This window comes from Grampus griseus (assembly GCF_964374135.1).
Source record: "Grampus griseus genome assembly, chromosome: 1".
Classification (NCBI taxonomy): Eukaryota; Metazoa; Chordata; class Mammalia; order Artiodactyla; family Delphinidae; genus Grampus; species Grampus griseus.
In genome coordinates this window covers 181,734,104-181,753,302 of record NC_139017.1, presented here as the reverse complement: position 1 = coordinate 181,753,302, position 19,199 = coordinate 181,734,104, and the positions used below count along the sequence as shown (strand labels likewise).

The 19,199-nt window shown below is 54.2% G+C and overlaps 1 protein-coding gene across 1 annotated transcript; it reads left to right on the top strand.

Annotated features, from left to right (window-relative positions):
• Positions 1 to 10,238: 10,238 nt before the first annotated feature.
• On the top strand, positions 10,239 to 11,372 carry ACTRT2 (actin related protein T2; the record flags this gene model as incomplete). Its single annotated transcript, XM_082661383.1, has 1 exon — positions 10,239 to 11,372. The coding sequence occupies one exon, from the start codon at positions 10,239 to 10,241 to the stop codon at positions 11,370 to 11,372; it is 1,134 nt and encodes a 377-aa protein (XP_082517509.1).
• Positions 11,373 to 19,199: the final 7,827 nt, after the last annotated feature.

The following is a 19,199-nucleotide window of genomic DNA, read 5'->3' as shown; positions in this document are numbered from 1 at the left end:
GATAAAACATGTTCCCCCCACGTCTGGCTTTCAGAACCGATGCCACTTACAATATGAAAAATGTCGGCTAGCTGGCTGGAATCAGCACATGGTGAAAAGGTTAGTCCCCGAACCTTGGGTTCCAGCCTGTCACCCTGCCCCCACCCAGAACACAAAGCCTTTTCTTTCTCCAGCTGGAAACGCGCACGGCCCATGCATGCAAAGAGCTCTTTCAACATTAGATTTTAAATTATTTGAATTAAATCTGGGATCCTTCCGGGCCCTGCGTGCCCCGGGTTATTTATCACTGGCTAAACGCAGAGGTCTGCAGGGCCTCTCCAGGGACGGCCCTCACTTAGACGCTGCCTCTGAAATGTTATAAACTATTTAAAACCGAAAGCTTGGCTGTGTCCGGCTTGTGGGGGGGGGGGGCGGGCAGCGTGCAAGCTCTGCTCTTCCGAGCTCCCTGGGAAAACGGGCGACTCACCACTCTACACACTTGTTCATTTGCTCCGCTTTTCCTCTGGGTAATCACTTTAATACACTTGAAAATAAACCTTTTCCCCACTGAGGCAGGGTGATTTTTTTCTCCTATTTAGCAAACATTGATTTTTTTTCCTCCCCCCAGTGTCCTGCCTGCATGAAGCTAACAAGCCTCCTTTGTTCCCGAGCGCCGGCCCCGCCCCCTGCCGCTCCCCCGCCACCGTCCCAGATCTCGAGGCGGTTCCAGCGGGGCGCCAGCAGGGGGCGGGAGACCTCTTTTTTGAGGGCCGCACGGGTGGGGGTGTGGCGGGCAGCTCCGAGACTCTGGGGCCAGGGAGGCCTGGGCGGCTGGAGGATGCAGGGGCGGGGGGGGGGGCCCTAGGTCCCCTGGGGATGTCCTAGGTCAGGACATAGCATTTCGAAGCAATGAGAAGTGGCCGCGGCGGTGTTTTACATAAGCGAGGCTGCCAGGAGGGTCCCAGAAGAGGCGGCTCCCAGCCAGGTGCTCCCACCAGTCCATCTGTGCCCCCTGCTCTCCCCAGATGGCCGCACACCCTTTTCCCCTTAAACTCCATCAGTGCCCTGAGCTGCCAGGCATCAGGCGACATCCTTGCTGAGCTGAGGAAACCAAGGCTGGAGAAGCTGTGCTGGGGTCTGAGCTGCCCGCCGGCGACCCTCCACCCGGGTCCTGGTGCTCTGGTCAGTGCTCCGGGCAGGCAGTCTCCAAGACGGCCCTCGATGGCCCCATCTCCCGGCACATGTGCCTTTAGTAACACCACCCCCTGGTCCGCACTGGGCTGACTCGCTTCTGAAACAGCAGAGGTGATGAGACATCACTCCCGAGATCAGGTTATAAAGGTGCTTCTGTCCTGGGTGTCCCCCCTCCCCGACCCGGGATTGCTCTAAGGGAAGCCAGCTGCCGTGTCATTGCGAGGCTTCCTGGGAAGGCACCGCGGCGGGGGACCGAGGCCTGCCGACAGCCACGTTGTGAGCTGGGAAGCAGAGCCCTCCTCACCTCCCTGCCCAGGCTTCAGATGAGACCGCAGCCCGGCCGGCAGCTGGCTGGCCACCTGATGGGGGGCCCAAGCCACTGCTCCAGCTGAGCCACGCCCAGATTCCAGACCCATGGAGCCGTGAGATAAGAAGTGTATGTTGTGTAAGGCCCTCGGCTGCCGTCCTTTGTCACAGTAGCCAGAGGAGAGGGACACGGCAGGTGTTGCCATTCTAACCTCGCCTCCCTCTCACATTCCACATGGATGTTTCATAACACCTGGCAAGCAGAGAGACCCTTTAGGACTTGCTCCAGCACCTCTGAAAAATGGGGCCTCAGAATTTGTCCATTTCTTCTAGGTTGTTCATTTTGTTGCCATAGGGTTGCTTGTAGTGGTCTCTTAGGATCCTTTGTATTTCTGTAGTGTCAGTTGTAACTTCTCCTTTTTCATTTCTGAGTTTATTGGTTTGAGCATTTTCCTAAATGCCCATCAACAGATGAATGGATAAACAAGATGTGGTATGTGTGTATATACACACACACACGCACACGCACACACACACACACACACACACACACACACACACAATGGAATATTACTCAGCCATCAAAAAGAATGAAATAATGTCATTTGCAGCAACATGGATGGACCTAGAGATTATCATACGAAGTGAAGTAAGTCAGAGAGAGAAAGAGAAATGCCATATGCTATCACTTACATGTGGAATCTGAAAAGATGATACAGATGAATTTATTTATAAAACGGACTCACAGACACAGAAAGCAAACTTATGGTTACCAAAGGGGGAAGGTGGGGGAAGGGATAAATTGGGAGACTGGGATTGACATATACACACTACTATATATAAAACAGATAAACAACAAGGACCTACTGTATAGCACCGGGAACTCTACTTAATACTCTGTAATATCCTATATGGGAAAAGAATCTGAAAAAGAATGAATATATGTGTATGTATAACTGAATCACTTTGCTGTACACCTGCAACTAACACAACATTGTAAATCAACTCTACTTCAATATAAAATAAAAATTAAATTAAAAAAAATGGGGCCTCAGACCCCGGTAGCTCCCTTCACGCTGTAAACGTGTGCAGACTTCCCTGCGTGGTCCTGAGTCAGTCTGGCCCTCGACCACACCAAGCAGGTGGAGAGGGGTACGTGGGGAATACCAACCATGGCTTCATTTGTGATAGTTTAAAAAAATCGGAAAAACCCCAATAACTGAAAAATTATTAAATGGAAAAACCTCAGTGGAGATTGTACAGACGAATTAGGTCAAGTGGATGACGGTCACCGAGCGGCCGTGAGAAGGTCAAGGCGGCGCTGTGCGGGCTCACGGACAAGGGTGTGACGCTCCCCGGGAGAGGGCAGAGCAGCACATGTGGCTGCACCCATTTAACAGCAAAAGCCTATTTCTGGGCGTTTCCATAGGTACTTGTGCCTAGAAAACATCTGGAAGATTCAGACCCAGTGGTGACTGTGGCCACATTTGGAGAAACACCGGTGGGGGAGGTGGTGAGGAGGGGTCTTCCTCTGTCACTCTACAGGGTCCGTTGCCGTAATGTTTCCAGTCAAAAGCCTGTTACCTTTAGAGCAAAGTCAGGAGAATGAAAGCAAAAGGGACGGAATGCATGGCGAGGCCGGCGCTCTCCTGCCCCGGCTGATGGAGCCTTTCGGGCTGGCCCAGCAGTGACCAGAGGCCAGCTCCAGGGCTGTCTCCAGTCTGTCCACCTCCGCTGCCTCTGACAGGGTGCATACGGCCCACACCACGCACATGCATCGTCCCAGAAGGGGACACGACAGGCCCCCAAGGTTTCCAAGTCCAGGAGGAGAGAGGACTGCACTGCCCACGAGTTTGTCCCCTGTTCCTCTGGAGACAGGCGAGGCCCCTGGCCGGCCCTCTGGCTGCCCTCTCCTCGGACCCCCTCCCCCTCCCCTCTGCCCACCCCTGCCTCCTGGGCAGAGGTGCTGGCATCTCAGCACGTCTGGGCTCTCTCTCCCCGTCTCTGCAGCCAGGTTGGATGCATGGTTAGGTGGCGCCAAGCAGTTAGGTGAGGCCAAGCCTCCGAGAGCCGGCCAGTGGACTGTGAGTGCTGAGCTGCTGACGGCCTGGCCTCCGGCAATCTTGCCCTCAGAGGAAATCTCCTGCCCCCTTCCGTGGAGGGACGGACAGGGCGGCCCCTGCCAGGGGCTGAATGTGCCCCCCCACCCCCAATTCCTATGTTGGAACCCTGACCCCCAGTGCAGTGGTATTTGGAGGTGGGGTCTTTGGGAGGAGATTAGGGTGAGATGAGGTCATGAGGATGGGGCCCATGGTGGGATTAGCGCCCTTAAAACAAGAGGAAGATTCACCAGAGTTAGCCCTCTCGGCCCCATGAGGACACAGCGGGAGCCCAGGAAGCAGGACCTCGCTGGGAACTGACCCGGATCTCGGACGTCCAGCCTCCAGAGCTGTGAGGACTAAATGTCTGCTGTGTGAGCCGCCCAGCCTGGAGTATTCAGTTATAGCAGCTGAGCTATGAGGGCAGCCCCCCAGGTGGCAGTCCCAGGTCTCTGGACCACAGTGGGCTGTGCTGGGAAGGCCAAAAAACCTGCATCCACGTCCCTGACGCGTGGGCTTGGGCCACGCGGTTAGAGTTCCTGATGTCCGACATCCACCCGAGAGCCCCATCAGGAGAGGCGTTCCTGAGGGGCTGCCTTTCCCAGCCTGCCGAGGTCCGTGGGCCCCTCGCAGAGCCCTGGAGCTGTTACAGGGGTCCCCTGTCCTGTTGGAGCCAGAACCTGGATCCCCAAAACCTCAGTCTTGGTTGCAGTCACACCTGTCCCAGGGGAGGGTCCACCTCTCTGCCCAGCATGTGCCCAGGTGGGGCTCGTCACCTGTCCAGGGAGGCCTGCTCTGTCTCCTGCCGGTTGGGGACCGGGTGGGGCTGGTCCCCTCCCTCCGGCCACAGAGGCGCACGTCCTCCGAAGCTGTGACCGGTCTCCATGGCATCAGCAGCCTAGACGCTTATGAGGCTCGATGGGCCAGCCTGTCACAGCACCCTTGACCCCAGATGACTGTCCACAAGCTGCAGAAGCAAACACCACAATAAGGCGGCCAGACAGTGAACAGTGTGCACAGGGAGGGGCCGGGAGGGCCTCCACCCTGCACGCCCACCGGCACGCAAAAGCCTGTTGTTACTTCGGAACAAAATGACCAGGGACCTGTCACAGCACCGGTTAGGAGGGGGGGTGTGAGGTTGCGCAGGTGAGCGGGGAGGTGGGGGTGCCCTGGGGCCAGGGTGGGGAGCTGGAGGCCGGCAGCCAGAGAAGGAGCCCCACGCCGCCCCCTCCATGGACCTGCATGTCTGCGAGGTGGGGGCCCCTGGCGAAAGGCCGGAGGTGCTAGGCTGGGAGAAGCAGCGGGAGGCCGTGGTCACACAGGGCACCTCTGCAGGGCAGCGGCCCTCCTGGCTGACACCTGCTGAAGCGTCTGGGGCGGGGGCAGCTCTGACCCTCAGGTAGCCTGCTGCTGGCTCTGACCGGGGGTGGGGGGGGCGCCCCGTGAGATCCACTTAGAAGGAGGAGGGGAGGGGAGCTGCCCCGGGTGAAGTCTGAGGCCCCTCCACATTCTCCTACCATCACTGCCCACCCCCACCCCACCTCCACCCAGGTGAGCAATGAACAGGGAAAGCCGCTGCCCTCGGGCCGTGGACACACCCACAGGGGTCCCACTACGACAGGTGAGGGGTGATCAGCCTCAGATCCTCTCCCACAGCCCCGGGGTCACGTGGCCCCTGAGCCACCAGCAACCCCAATTCAATGCGTGACCGAGAGCTCCTGGAAGGCAAGACAAACCCCCCCGCCAGCCGGCCCTGCACGGGGTCTCCCCGGGGCTCTGCAGGAGGCCTCTGCGTGGGCCTGAGCAGCCGGCACCGCGGAAAGTGAGGCAGGCAGGCTGAGAAGGATGGAGCCCGGGGGTGGGGTGGGGAGGCTTGCGGGCCCCAGCCTGGAAGCACGGACCCAGAGAAGCAGCTGTGGGAAGACTCTGGGAGCACCCGCAGGATGGGAGGAAGGTTGACGGACATGAGACAGTCCAGTGGAAAGCTGCGTGTGGTTACAGCTCATCCCTAAGGGGCGTAGCGAGATGTCAGCAGGGCTTAGCGAGGTAGCGTCAGGGGTACTTTTTATCCGCCTTGTAATGCTGTTCGTGTGTTTTCCAAAGTTTCTCCAACAAAAATATACTTTTTAAAAATGTTCTGAGTGCTCAGGACGAGGGTTCCATGAGAGTGAGGGGCAAAAAGCCAGGGCGGGGTAACTGGTGGTCTGACTTCAGACGGTCTCGCGCCCAAATGGGTCTGTGTCGCTCGACCACTCAGTGGGGTGTCCTCTGAGCGATGCTGGACCGTGGACGGCCCCACCAAGGGCCGCCTTACTAAGCTCCCCAGAGCACGTCAGCTGGCTGCCAACTCCTTCCGTCTGCCCCAGGAACACCGAGTTTCACTGGTGTCACGTTGGCCGAGGTGGGCCAGGCCTGCCCCATCCCATCCAGTTTGGTGAGCCAGCCTCACGGGAGGCTGAGAGGGGAGTGACCTAGGGGCGTCATTTCAGCCCCAGCTGGTTGGAAGAGGACAACAGAGCAGGCAGGACTCACGGGTGCTGTGCTGGCAACTGTGGGCACCCAAAAGGCTCTGCTGAAGTCCAAAGGTTACCAAGAAAGGAGGTGGACAGAGACAAGACCGGATGCTCAGTTCAGCTACTAAGAAAGGAAAGGTAGATGGGAGGGCGGGTGGGGTGGGAGGAGGGGAGATAATTAAATAGGAGGTTAGATGGATGGAGGGATGGATTGGGTGGGTAGATGGAAGGATGGATGGACGATGGACGGATGGATGCATGGATGGATGGGTGGATGGATAGATAGATGTGTGGGTGGGTGGATGAGTGAATGGATGGAAGGATGAACCGTAGCTGGATGAATGGATGGGGAATGGAAAAATGGCTGGGTGCGTAGGAGATACAAGTTCCATCTCAGAGATTCAAAGGGGCTAGGTTCCCAGGAAGAGTGCTCAGGGCTCTGGGCTCCTCTGGGAATGCCTGGGGCAGAGAGGTGGAAGAGCAACCATCCCCGGGGGCACCTGCAGGCACCCATGGCCCCTGGGCTCCCACAAGCTCCCTCTGACACGTACTCTGTCCTCTCTCTTGCCTGAGCAGTGCCCATCTTGCCAACCGCAGAGTCGCCCTGTTCCTTCAGGCTGCCGGCTCACGGCCCAGGCCCTCAGCAAGCAGGATCTGGCCACCAGATGCCAGCTAGTACTAATAGGTCCAGTCTGCTGGTCACTAATCGGCCGAGGCTCTGGGCGTCGGTGACAGATGGACTGAGGGACGACAGGGCAGACGGGGAGACCTGGCCCAGGGCTCGGGTGGCCCAGGCTCAGTAGCCAGGGCGGTGGGAAGCAGGGGTGCCCAGCAGACCCAGGGCTACCCCCTCCCAAGTCTAATGCCCGGCAGCCGCCCAAGGCTGCCCAGTTGCTGTCCACCTCCCATCGAGGGCATGGGCCTGGGGGCCGTGTGGGAGCTGGGGGCTGCTGCTGGGTGTGACTGCTGGGGCAGAACCAGAGCGAGCCTTCCTGCACAGGGCGGAAGCAAGTGCCCTGCAGAGTAATCACAGCGTGAGCCTTGCCCTGCGGAGGGAGATGGAGTTATGGCCAGTTCTCCCATAAACTCGCTCAAGCGATTTACGAGGCATGGCCGGCATGGGGTGGGGGCAGGGCGGCCCCGGAGGGAGGCTTCTAACTGGGCTGGGAGAGGGCAACCGTCCCTGGGTTAATAGCAAACGCACCCCCTGCAGCGAATGCTCAGGGCATCGCATCCCTTGAAGGGGCCACAGGACCGCTGTGGCCGTCGACGTGGACACCTGCGCCGAGATGCACGCGGCCCCTCCCAGACGTCCTGACCCAGGTGGCTGGAGGGACGGGCAGCAGACAGGAAGAGGAAGAGGCTGAGCAGAGGCTCCCGGGCACCTGGGCACCACGGGGTGGAGTCTCTGTCCCGGGGCGAGCTTGAAACCAACACAACATCACGTAGCTCATAAACCCACTGGTTTTCTCAGTGCCCACGTGGTGTCACCCCCCAGGGAGAATCCCACTTCTTGGGGGTGGGGTCCTCAGAGCCTTCCTGCCTCTCCAGGTGAGGGACAATCTATGAGCCGGTTCAGACACTTATACCAGTATGCAGAAGCCTTCCCCGAGCCTGAGGTGGGGCTCTGACAGCAGATGCAGGAATGCAGCAGGGAGCTGGCCCAGTGGCCAGCAGAGAACTGGTTTGCCCAAGTACACAGAGAGGAGAAAAGTGACGACCGCTTCCCCGGGGCCTGCTCTGCCAGGCGCGTGGAACCCAACGGCCGTGGGTGGTCAGGAGTGGCTGGGGTCCCAGACCCAGGCTCATCAGGGAGAGTGAAAACATTTAGGAAAAGGGGTCCTGGAGCTCCTCGGATGGCTTTGCTTGGAGCCTCAGCCCTGATGGATAGCCCAGCCTTCACAGCTCTGTCCTCGAGGGTCTGAGCTTGTCTGGGATGGGCAGTGGTCACAGGGGGACAGAGAACTGCCCGCTACAGGTTTGGCAACTGGTGGAGGGGCCTGGACTTGCCCTGCTGGCTGTCATGCACGCCGGGCCTGCAGAGAACAGGGAGGGGGCTGCGTGTGCCCATGGGACCTGCACCAGGTCTGGCCGGCTGCCCCGGGACATTGTTACACATTGTGCTGTGTGCTGTCACAGCTGCGGGGTGCGGTGAGGCCTCGGAACACCCCCCCACCCAGCTGGTCAGTCCGAGCTTTGCATGAACGTTTGTCCTTCCTCCTGCTCTGTCCCCCTGCAAACCTCCGTGCCCCAGCCAGCCCTGGGCCCCCAGGACACACCGAAGGGCCCCACCCCTGCGTTTGACCTCTGCACCCAGCATGGTTACATCACCACCCATGTGGGCCACTTTTAGGGCCAAAATTGAAAAAGCTTGAGGTCACACTCCTCCTGGTTCAGCCGGGAGCGTTTGGCAACAATGGGAAATAGCAAAGCCCGAGAAGCCGAGTGCACAGGGCTTTTGTGATGTAAGCAGGCTGGAACCCCCAAGACACGCGCCCTAAGGACCGTCCTCGACCCAGCAGCCTCTAGGCACACGCGCTCCCCTGAACGTTGGGCCCCAAATCTTAGAGACCCCCACAGTGGTAGCTGTGGTTCTGGGCTCTATAGTCTGGGGGGTGCGTCTTCTCTCAGCGTCAACCCCAGCGTGCATCTGATTCCACTTCCATGTAGAGGTGTCCTTTGTGGGAGAATCTCAGTAATACCAAGTCTTTATTGACTCCCCCCAGGCTGAGCCCCAGGGGTTCCCACAAAGCTGTGCGTCCGTGTCGCTGGTCTACACCACGTGTCTGTAACACACGCCCACGCCGTGCATCCACCCTACATGATGACACTTTTTGCTGGTGGGTTTAGAAGGGCCGGCAGGACATGCAGAGAGGGCCACCGGCAGAGGGAGGTGAGGGGACCTGGAGGGGAGCTTGTCTCCTGGGAAAGCTTTCTGGTTGGGCAGGAGCTGGCCTGGAGGGTGATTTCGGACACGACAGAACACCAAGTTAGCATTTTGTTCTCTAAGACCGGCTCCAGCTTCCTCAAGAAAAAAGTCAGCCCTGGTTCCCTAGTCTGAGCTCCCTCCCAGTTTCTCCTCCTGAGCTGGAAAGCAGCCCAGGCACACCCTGGTTCTCCGGGAGGCTGGAGTGGGCGCCCCCTGCCCTCATGGGCTTGGCTAAACCAGCAGCCTCACTGCCCTCCGGCCTGACTCTCAGCCTCAGACTTGGTGACCTGGTCACTTCTGACAGTGCTTCAGTGGGCTTGGCCAACTGTGTCACGGGCCCAAAATAGAGATGTCTGGGGCTCCAGTCAGGGCTGCCCCCCCAGCCGATGAAACCTCAGATCCCTGTCTTCACAGGCCACTGGGTTCCCAACCCACAGCCACTGGATGTTGTTTGTGACAGCACTTCCGGGGCTGCAGAGAGCAAGGAGGGCCCTTGACCTCAAGCCAGAGCAGGGGTACGTGTGCCCCGAGAGAGAGCCAATAGGAGCAGAGGGCTCTGCTTAGCAGCTACCCTGTGAGACAGGGTCAGGGTTCATGAGGTAAAGAGAAGAGAAATCACTGAGAGCTTCCTGGAGGAGTCTGCACTCCAAAACTATGTTCTGAGTGCTTACTGTGTCGGAGCCCTGGGCATTGCTCCTCTAACCTGGACCTCTGGGTGCTTGGTCTTCCCCTATAGCAAAGAGAAGTGTGTTTGTCACCCTCCAAACAGCAGCTCCCTCCAAACAGAGGGCCAGAGATGCCAGTTTTATGGGCTGCTTCACTGGTTCCAGGTTCCACAACAGGCTCCTCAACACGGCCTGCGGGAACAGCTGGACTTCCCCCTCTGGAGTCTCACCAGGTGAGGGGGGGCAGAGACCCCACCCCCAAAGGCCCCCGACGCTGGCTGAGGACAATGGTTGCCTTGGCTGGATTGTCACATATGTGACGTCATTCCTGAAAAGGCCTCAGCAGCCCAGGCTTCCTGAGAGGAGAGCAGATCCGTGGGTGGGGATGGAGGGCTCTCGGGGACCGGCCGGCCGCTAGCCCTGCCGGGGAGACGCCCCGAGAACCGCGGAATCCTGTGCCCTCGAAGCTTCCGGAGGAGCGTCATACGTCACAAGGTGGCCCAGGAGGCTTCCGTCTTCATTCTGGCCAAGCGCGGATGAGGATGCCACAGGCATGTTTAACCCACACGTGTTAGATTGTCCAGCTGTCATATTTGACATTGGGTCCGGGCTCTGTAAGGCAGGCCTGTCTGGAGAGGTTGGCCCCCGCCACGTCGTCCACTCCGTCGTGGGGCACCCCAAGTTCAAGATGCCTTCGGCAGGGGCCAATCAGAAGAAGTACTTTGTGGGGGAAGAGGCCCTGCACAGGGACGAGGTCTTACACCTGCACTACCCCATCGAACGAGGCCTGATCACAGGCTGGGACGACATGGAGAAGCTCTGGAAGCATCTCTTCGAGTGGGAGCTGGGGGTCAAAGCCAGCGACCGGCCGGTGCTCATGACGGAGCACTCGCTGAACCCCAGGGAGACCCGGGAGAAGATGGCCGAGGTGATGTTTGAGAGCTTCCACGTGCCCGCTTTCTACCTGTCGGACCAGGCCGTGCTGGCCCTCTACGCCTCGGCCTGCGTCACGGGCCTGGTGGTGGACAGTGGGGACGGGGTCACCTGCGCCGTCCCCATCTTTGAGGGCTACTCCCTGCCCCACGCCACCACCAAGCTCTACGTGGCGGGGAGAGACATCACGGAGCACCTCACCCGGCTGCTGCTGGCCAGCGGGAGGACCTTCCCGTGTGTGCTGGACAAAGCCCTGGTGGACGACATCAAGGAGAAGCTCTGCTATGTGGCCCTGGAGCCGGAGAAGGAGCTGTCGCGGAGGGCAGAGGAGGTGCTCAGGGAGTACAAGCTGCCCGACGGCAGCATCGTCCGTATCGGGGACCAGCTGTACCAGGCGCCCGAGGCCCTGTTCTCGCCTGAGCAGCTGGGCGTCCAAAGCCCGGGCCTCTCCAGAATGGTCTCCAGCAGCATCGCCAAGTGTGACGCCGACATCCAGAAGACGCTCTATGGGGAGATGGTGCTGTCCGGGGGCACCACGCTCTTCCGGGGGCTGGATGGCCGTCTTCTGAGGGAGCTGGAGCAGGCGGCTTCCAAAGGGACCACCATCAAGGTCACAGCGCCGCCCGACCGCTGCTTCTCCACGTGGATTGGCGCCTCCATTGTCACTTCCCTGAGCAGCTTCAAGCAGATGTGGGTCACCTCTGCGGACTTCAAGGAGTTTGGGACGTCCGTGGTTCAGAGAAGGTGCTTCTGAGGGGCCCGCGCGCAGGGTGGCTGCGGTGGGGAGGGAGCTCACCGTTGGGCAACCACGGGATGTTCAATAAAGGGCAAAACGGTGCAGCCTTTGGCCACGTCGGGCTTGGTTCATTCTCGGGGGCACCAGAATAATTTCTGACCCTGGTGGTGAATCTCTTTTCACTGGTTCTGTCCCCCAGCCCCGTTTCTCCCGAGAAAGCCCTGGGTCATGAGTTGAGGGTCCATCTGTAGAGTTTGTGCCCAAAGCAGGGGCCAAGGCCTCCTGCCCAGAGCCTGGACTCTGCATTTTAAACCTGTGTCTTAGGTGGGTCGGGAGTGGGGGCAGGAACAAGCAGGAATGCTGCCCTGTTCTGAGGTCACGAAATCCTCCCCTGGGACGGCACCATAGGGCTATCACTGTGCTTTTATGAGTGGAATGCACCCCCTGTCCTGGGCGCATGGGGCCTGTCAGCAGCAGGAATCACCCTCTGTTTAAGGCCCTGTGAAGAGGCTGCTCCCGGGGGACCTGAAGAATCAGGGCTTGATTACCGTGATGTTTCTATTTGTTTCTACGTTCAGAGATGTTTATAGCACTGTTTGGGGGTAAATATTGGAGACAAAGTGAATGGCCATCAGTAAGATCACATTTGAATAAATTATGCATACAGGGAATTTTCCCACATCGATGGGGTGGAACTCTCTCAAAATATTACTGGGAGAGAAGTGGAAAATACAGAGCTGCCCCTGGGCAGTGGAGCTGCTAGTATGTTTACCTGACATTTAGCCCAAGGACAGACCACCAACCAATGGACCTGCAGACACCTTGAGGCTGGGTTTCTCTTTCCTCTTTTTGGAGAAAAGGAACAGGGCAGTGGGCAGTAATTCCCTTCCCCGAATTAAATGCATCAACTTCATGCTGCCTCTCTGTCCAGGCTTTTGTCAGTTGGTGTGTGCGAACCTCTGGCACCATTGCTGTTTTCTAAACCCACCTTCTAGTTCTTACTGTTAGGATGTCACTTCATCATGGTATGAGGAGGTATTCTATGGTGGGTTTTGTTTTTAAGCTTGCTTTTTTGAAAATACTTTTTTTTTTTTTTTTTTTTTTTGCGGTACGTGGGCCTCTCACTGCTGTGGCCTCTCCCGTTGCGGAGCACAGGCTCCAGACGCACAGGCTCAGCGGCCATGGCTCACGGGCCCAGCCTCTCCACGGCATGTGGGATCCTCCTGGACCAGGGCACGTACCCGCGTCCCCTGCATCGGCAGGCGGACTCTCAACCACTGCGCCACCAGGGAAGCCCTGAAAATACTTTTTAAAAAGAAATCTACTAGTTAGATTTTTTTTGTCTCACAAAAATGTTTTTAGAGATTATTTTGTTCATAAGTGTTTCTTTCTTATGCTGATGATCAACTGAGTTTGTCTACAAATGTTGGCCTATCACAGTATTTTTTCAATACAGATTCGATTTACCAAATGACCATTTTAGTGTTTTTAAAAGGTACCGAGGACTGAGATATGTAAATCAGGTGACATAATATGAAAATTATGTGCCTAACTATTTTTGTAAAGGTGTCAAATAAATACATTTTCTTCCAAAAAAAATTGTTGTTTTTGTTTTTAAGAAACAAAACGGAACTGCCTTTGCACTAAATTAGTGACTTGGACTTTTGCACAGTGAAGACAGGCTGTGACACCCTGAATGTCTTGGTGTACGTGAACACACATGGCACACACGTCACAGACTCTCACGCAGGACTTCAAGCTTCTGCTGAAACCTTGGGGTCAAGGAACATTTCATTGGGCTGTGTTGTGCCCACCCCTCCCTTCCCCTTGCTCATTTGGATGTCACCTCTCTTAATTCACCTGCCGCCACCATCTTTGATTCACCCAGGATGTAGCTTACAATCAGAAAAGAGCAAACGGAAGGATCTTCTCTCTTGGTGGAACATGCAGAACTTGGGATGTGTGCATACATAAATATATAATATATATAATACTAACAAAAATCAAATTCCCCGACATACATTTTTTTAAAAATCTGTGCCAAAAATGTGTTTGCAGAGAACATCTTCTTTTCATACTCAGACTGTGTATTGTCACTCATTTGTACAAGTGTGCTTCCTTACAGCACGGTCCCTGCTCCCACAATTTGGAAGTGTCACACACACAAAATACAATAGACTGGCTTCCCTTCTTCCTGTGACCTTGACCTCTCCCCCAACTTCCTAACACTTATTAATTTATGAAACTTTTTCTCAACGCAGTTTTGTTTTGTGTGTCCATTGGATTACAAACTTTATTAAAAAATACAGAACAACAACAACAAAAATACAGAGGTGCCTTTATAAAATGAATCCCCCCTTTTTTGTTAAAGAAAGCAATGGTACTTCCCCGTGTATACCTGTGCACGTTGGTATGTACATATATAAGTGAATATGTGTTTTTATGGGGTTATAAGCCATAAAGAAAAGAACAGAAGGGTAGACACCACGGGTTGGTGGGGGAAGGAAGGAAGGAATGAGAGGTAGTACAGAGGGAGGGGAAAATCTCACTTTTAGGAAATTTTACTGAAGAAATTCACCCTGAATGAAATCAACCCATCTATCCACAGTGTGTGTGTTTGTGTATTTAATGTTTGCCTGGGATATCTTTTCCTGTGTGTTTACCTTCAAACTACTTATGTCATATTTGAAATGTGCATATGGTGTGTTGGAAGATCGCATATAGCTGGGTTGTGTTTTAAAAAAATCCACCAGTTTCTGTCTTGTAATTGGCCTTTGTAGACGGTTTACATTTAAGGTAATACGTTCCATCTTAAGTCTGCCATTTTATTGTTTCCTGTTTCCTCTGTTTCCTTTTTCTCACCTTTGAAACCGTGCCCCATAGGGTTAACAGAAAGTGGTGTCTGACAGAAATTCTTGGGCTAGCCTTACAGCTTGTTAAAAATCCCTCTGCTTGTAGCCTGCCTTCACTTAATTATGCTATTGCAAATTGCACACCCTCCAAGATTCATGTAGCCCAAACAATAAGATGTTTGCCCGAGTTGTTTGCCAGAAAGTTGGAGTCAGCTGTGTCTAGTTCAAGCTCGAGCCAGCTAAGACTAGTTGGGACCACTGACCCTAAAACTGGGCCTGTGCAGGTGTCCGATGAGTGACCTTTTGACGTCAGGGGGCCCCAAACTCCACCCCCGGATCATACGAAGCGCCAACATTTTTGAACACACATCCCACGAGGAAGCATGTAACTCAGATATGCCTGCGCAGAACACCGTTGACCTCACCTTTCCCGGCCTCTAATCACCTTGCCCCATGCCTAAGCCCACCCTGCTTCTTTATCTCATAAATATCTCAAGCCCCCCGCCTTTGGCGGGGGGGCGGGGGGGAGGCTGGTCTGAGGCTGGTTCTCCCGTCTCCTCGCTTGGCTGCCTCGTGAACAAGCCTCTTCTCTGCTGCAAACTTCGTCATCTCGGCGTTTCGCTTGCTGCGTGTTGGGCCAACGACCCTGCTTCGGGAATCCCTTCCTCTGGGTTTTACTAGAACACTTTTTAGGATTCCACCTGGATTTATTGGGAAGGTTTGAGTGTACTGCTTTCTGTTGATTTCTTGGTGATTGCTCTGAGTCAACACGACCACCCACTGGTAATAACATTTTTACCACTTGGAGTCTTTTTACCCTCCCAACTTTGAAATAGAACTGTCTTAAGTTTTTCCTTCAACCCTCAAAGGATTTCAGAAACTCATGAGAAGGGTCTAATATGATGACCACTATTTTTACCCAATCCCATGTTCTTTTGCCCTTTCTGGAGTTCCGAGCCACCTTTTGGCTCTGTGCTATTATTATTATTTTTTTTTTTTAGAGAACTTCCCTTAGCAGTTCTTTAAGGGTAGGTTTGCTAGCAACAAATTCTCTTAGTTGCCAACATCTGAGAATGTCTTTACTGCCCCGTCATCCCTGAAGGATATTTTTGCTGGATATAGAAGTCACAGTTAACCATTTTCTTTCAGCACTTGAAGAATATTGTGCTGGTTCCTTCTCCATGGCCTCTGTGGTTTCAGATCAGAAACCTTATTATTTGATTGGCGTTTCCCTACAGGTAATGCGTTATGTCTCTCTGGCCGCTTTCAAGAGTTTTTCATTGTCTTTAGTTTTCGGAAGTTTAATTATGATGCGTCTTGGCATGGATTTCTTTGGCTTTATCCTGCTTGGTTTTATCTAGCCTCTTGAATCTGCAGACATGTCCTTTGTCAAACTTGGGAAGGTTTGTGCTATTATTTCTTCTAATATTTTTACAGTCTACTCTCTTTTCTATCCTTCTGGGTCTCTTAAGGATACCAAAGTTTGCCGTTTTGTTTTTGTCCCACAGGCCGCTGAGACTTCGTTCATCATTTTCCAGTCTACTCGGTTTTCAGGTTGGGTAAATTCTATTCACCTGTCGTGAAAGTCGGGGATTCTACCCTCTGGCATCACACACTATTTTTGAGCCTTTCCAACACGCTTTTATTTGAGTTATGTTTTTTAGTTTGATAATTTCCACTTGGTTCTCTTTTTTTTTTTTTTGCGGTACGTGGGCCTCTCACTGTTGTGGCCTCTCCCGTTGTGGAGCACAGGCTCCAGATGCGCAGGCCCAGCGGCCATGGCTCACGGGCCCAGCCGCTCCACAGCACGTGGGATCCTCCTGGACCAGGGCACGAACCCGTGTCCCCTGCATCGGCAGGCAGACTCCCAACCACTGCGCCACCAGGGAAGCCCGGTTCTCTTTTTATAACTTTTAATTATTTGCTGAGAGTTTCCATTTTTGCATCTGTCTCAAGGGAATTAGTCATTGCTTGCTGAAATGTCTTTATGATGGTGGCTTTAAAACCTTTACCCAGATAACCTCGACATCTGGTTCATCTCCATCTGCTCTGACAACCACATCTGCGGTTTGTCGTTTCTCATTCACATTATGATGCTCCTGGCTCCTGGTATGATAAGTGATTTTGTATTTTACCCGGGACAGTTGGGATATCCTGAGACTCTGGTTCCTATTTAATCCTTCTGTGGCAGGCAGTCCCCCTGCGACAGTGGAGCGTGAAGGCTGGGTGCGTTCAGCTCTCCAGGGGGCCCCACTGACACCTCCCCAGCAAGGTGCTCACTGCTCACACAGCCTTCTTACAGACAGGTGGGGTGGAGTCTCAGCTCCCCTCTCAGCCCCACTAACCCTTCTTGCCTTGCTGCCCCTGAGTGGGGGTTAAATGACTCCAGGGGAGGGGACACCAGGGGAGGGGAGGCAGAGTGTCAGCTAGCTCACCTCCCCCGCCACCTTCCGTCGTGTTCATGCTGGGTGAGGCGGGGGGTCAGACCCCTGCAGGACCGCACAGACACAAGGGGTGGGGGTGAAGCAGGGCTGACAAGATGCTGCCCACACCACCTCATCCGGTCTCGTTGCTGCTGGATGTGGCTGGGCCTCAGTCCATCCCTGGACCCCACCAACACTACCCCGGCAGGGGAACTGGAGCCCCTGGAGGTGGGCAGTGGGTGGAGCGGTACGTTAGGTCAACTCTCCACTCTGCCCACTGAAACTGCAGGGGTGGGGCATGGTGTTTGATTGGCATTTGGAGGAGAACATTCCCCAAAGGCATTCTATTGTTAGGTCACGCTTTGCCCAGGGGAACAGGATTTACTTGGAGTGTTTTGTCTGTGCCTGTTAGAGATTTGGGGTTGGAGGCCTCTGTGGCGCCCTGTGGGGATATATGGGTGATGATAAGGAAGCCCAGGGAGCCCCCCCAAGTCCTCAGCAGCCTACCACCTTCCTGCCTTCCAGATGCTTCCTGTGTTTGCTTGTTGTGTTACGACCAGGATGTTTAGTTGTAACAGAGAGGACCTGGAGGAAGGGGGCTCCTGGGTAATGTTTTCATTTCATTCCATCATACCTGAAGGTTGCAGGGGAACTTGGAGAGGCCACTGGACCCACCCTCAACACCTTCCCTTTCAGGATCACTGTTTTACAGGAGAGAATGTCAAGGCTTGGGGAGCTGGGAGCAGAGCTCAGCCCAGATTCCCAGTCCAGGGCTCTTTCTCCACCATTCTCCACCCAAGACTGCCCTTGTGTTACCAAACTACACCTTAAATAAAATATAACTAAAACCTCTTTTTTTTTTTTTCTATTCAAGATATTCTGCTTCCCTAGAGGGGTGGGATAGAGAGGCTGGGAGGGAGGCTCAGGAGGGAGGGGATATGGGGACATGTGTATGCGTATGACTGATTCACTTTATTGTACAATAGAAACTAACAGTATTGTGAAGCAATTATACTCCAATAAAGAGCTATTAAAAAATAAAATAAAATAAAACATAATAAAGGATCCTCTGCTTCTCACATGGTGGCTGCTGCTGCTGATGGTGATGATGATGGTGATGATGGGGATGATGGTGAGGATGATGGTGATGATTACGATGGTGATGATGATGGTGGTGATGATGATGGTGATGATGATGGTGGTGATGATGATGATGGTGATGATGATGGTGATGGTGATGATGGTGATGGTGGTGATGGTGATGATGGTGATGATGATGATGATGATGGTGATGATGATGGTGATGGTGATGATGGTGATGGTGGTGATGGTGATGATGGTGATGATGATGGTGATGATGATGGTGATGGTGATGATGGTGATGGTGGTGATGGTGATGATGGTGATGATGATGGTGATGATGATGGTGATGATGGTGGTGGTGGTGATGATGGTGATGATGGTGATGATGATGATGGTGATGATGGTGATGATGGTGATGATGATGGTGATGATGGTGATGATGATGGTGATGGTGGTGATGATGATGATGGTGATGATGATGGTGATGATGGTGATGATGATGGTGATGGTGGTGATGATGATGATGGTGATGATGATGGTGATGATGGTGATGATGATGGTGATGATGGTGATGGTGATGATGATGGTGATGGTGGTGATGATGATGATGGTGATGATGATGATGGTGATGATGATGGTGATGATGGTGATGATGATGGTGATGATGGTGATGATGGTGATGATGGTGATGATGATGGTGATGATGGTGATGATGATGGTGATGATGGTGATGATGATGGTGATGGTGGTGATGATGATGATGGTGATGATGATGGTGATGATGATGGTGATGATGGTGATGATGATGGTGATGGTGGTGATGATGATGATGGTGATGATGATGGTGATGATGGTGATGATGATGGTGATGGTGGTGATGATGATGATGGTGATGATGATGGTGATGATGGTGATGATGATGGTGATGATGGTGATGATGGTGATGATGATGGTGATGGTGGTGATGATGATGATGGTGATGGTGGTGGTGGTGGTGATGGTGATGGTGGGTATGGTGGTGACAATAGTGGTTTTCTCTCCTCTAGGTCATCTTCAGCACTCAGTTTGGGGTGCTGCTTGGGGTGTAGAGAGGGAAAGTAGCTCCCCAATTCCCTGACAGAATCCATATCAGACACTTTGAAACTGATCTGACTTCCAATTCTGGCTTCCTTGAGGGGGGTGGGAGGTTCCAGGGGAGTGTCAGGCAGACTACAGGCTGCTGCTAATGAGGGAGGAGAAATAAAGTAGCCCGAGTTCAGCCTTCCCATTCACAGCTTGACCCCCTCTTTGTCCTGGAGATGTCTAATGTGAAAGATCAGGGCTTGGGGATGGCGTGGGCTAAGTCCCGGAGGAGGGAAGAGAAGCCTTTCTCTGGCTTTGAGCTCCTCGGGCCCTGCCTGTCAGGAGGCCAAGGAGTGAACTGAGCCAGTTTTCCTGTTTCTAAGATATGGGTTCCCACTCCTCACATCTTGACAGAAGCCTCTTCA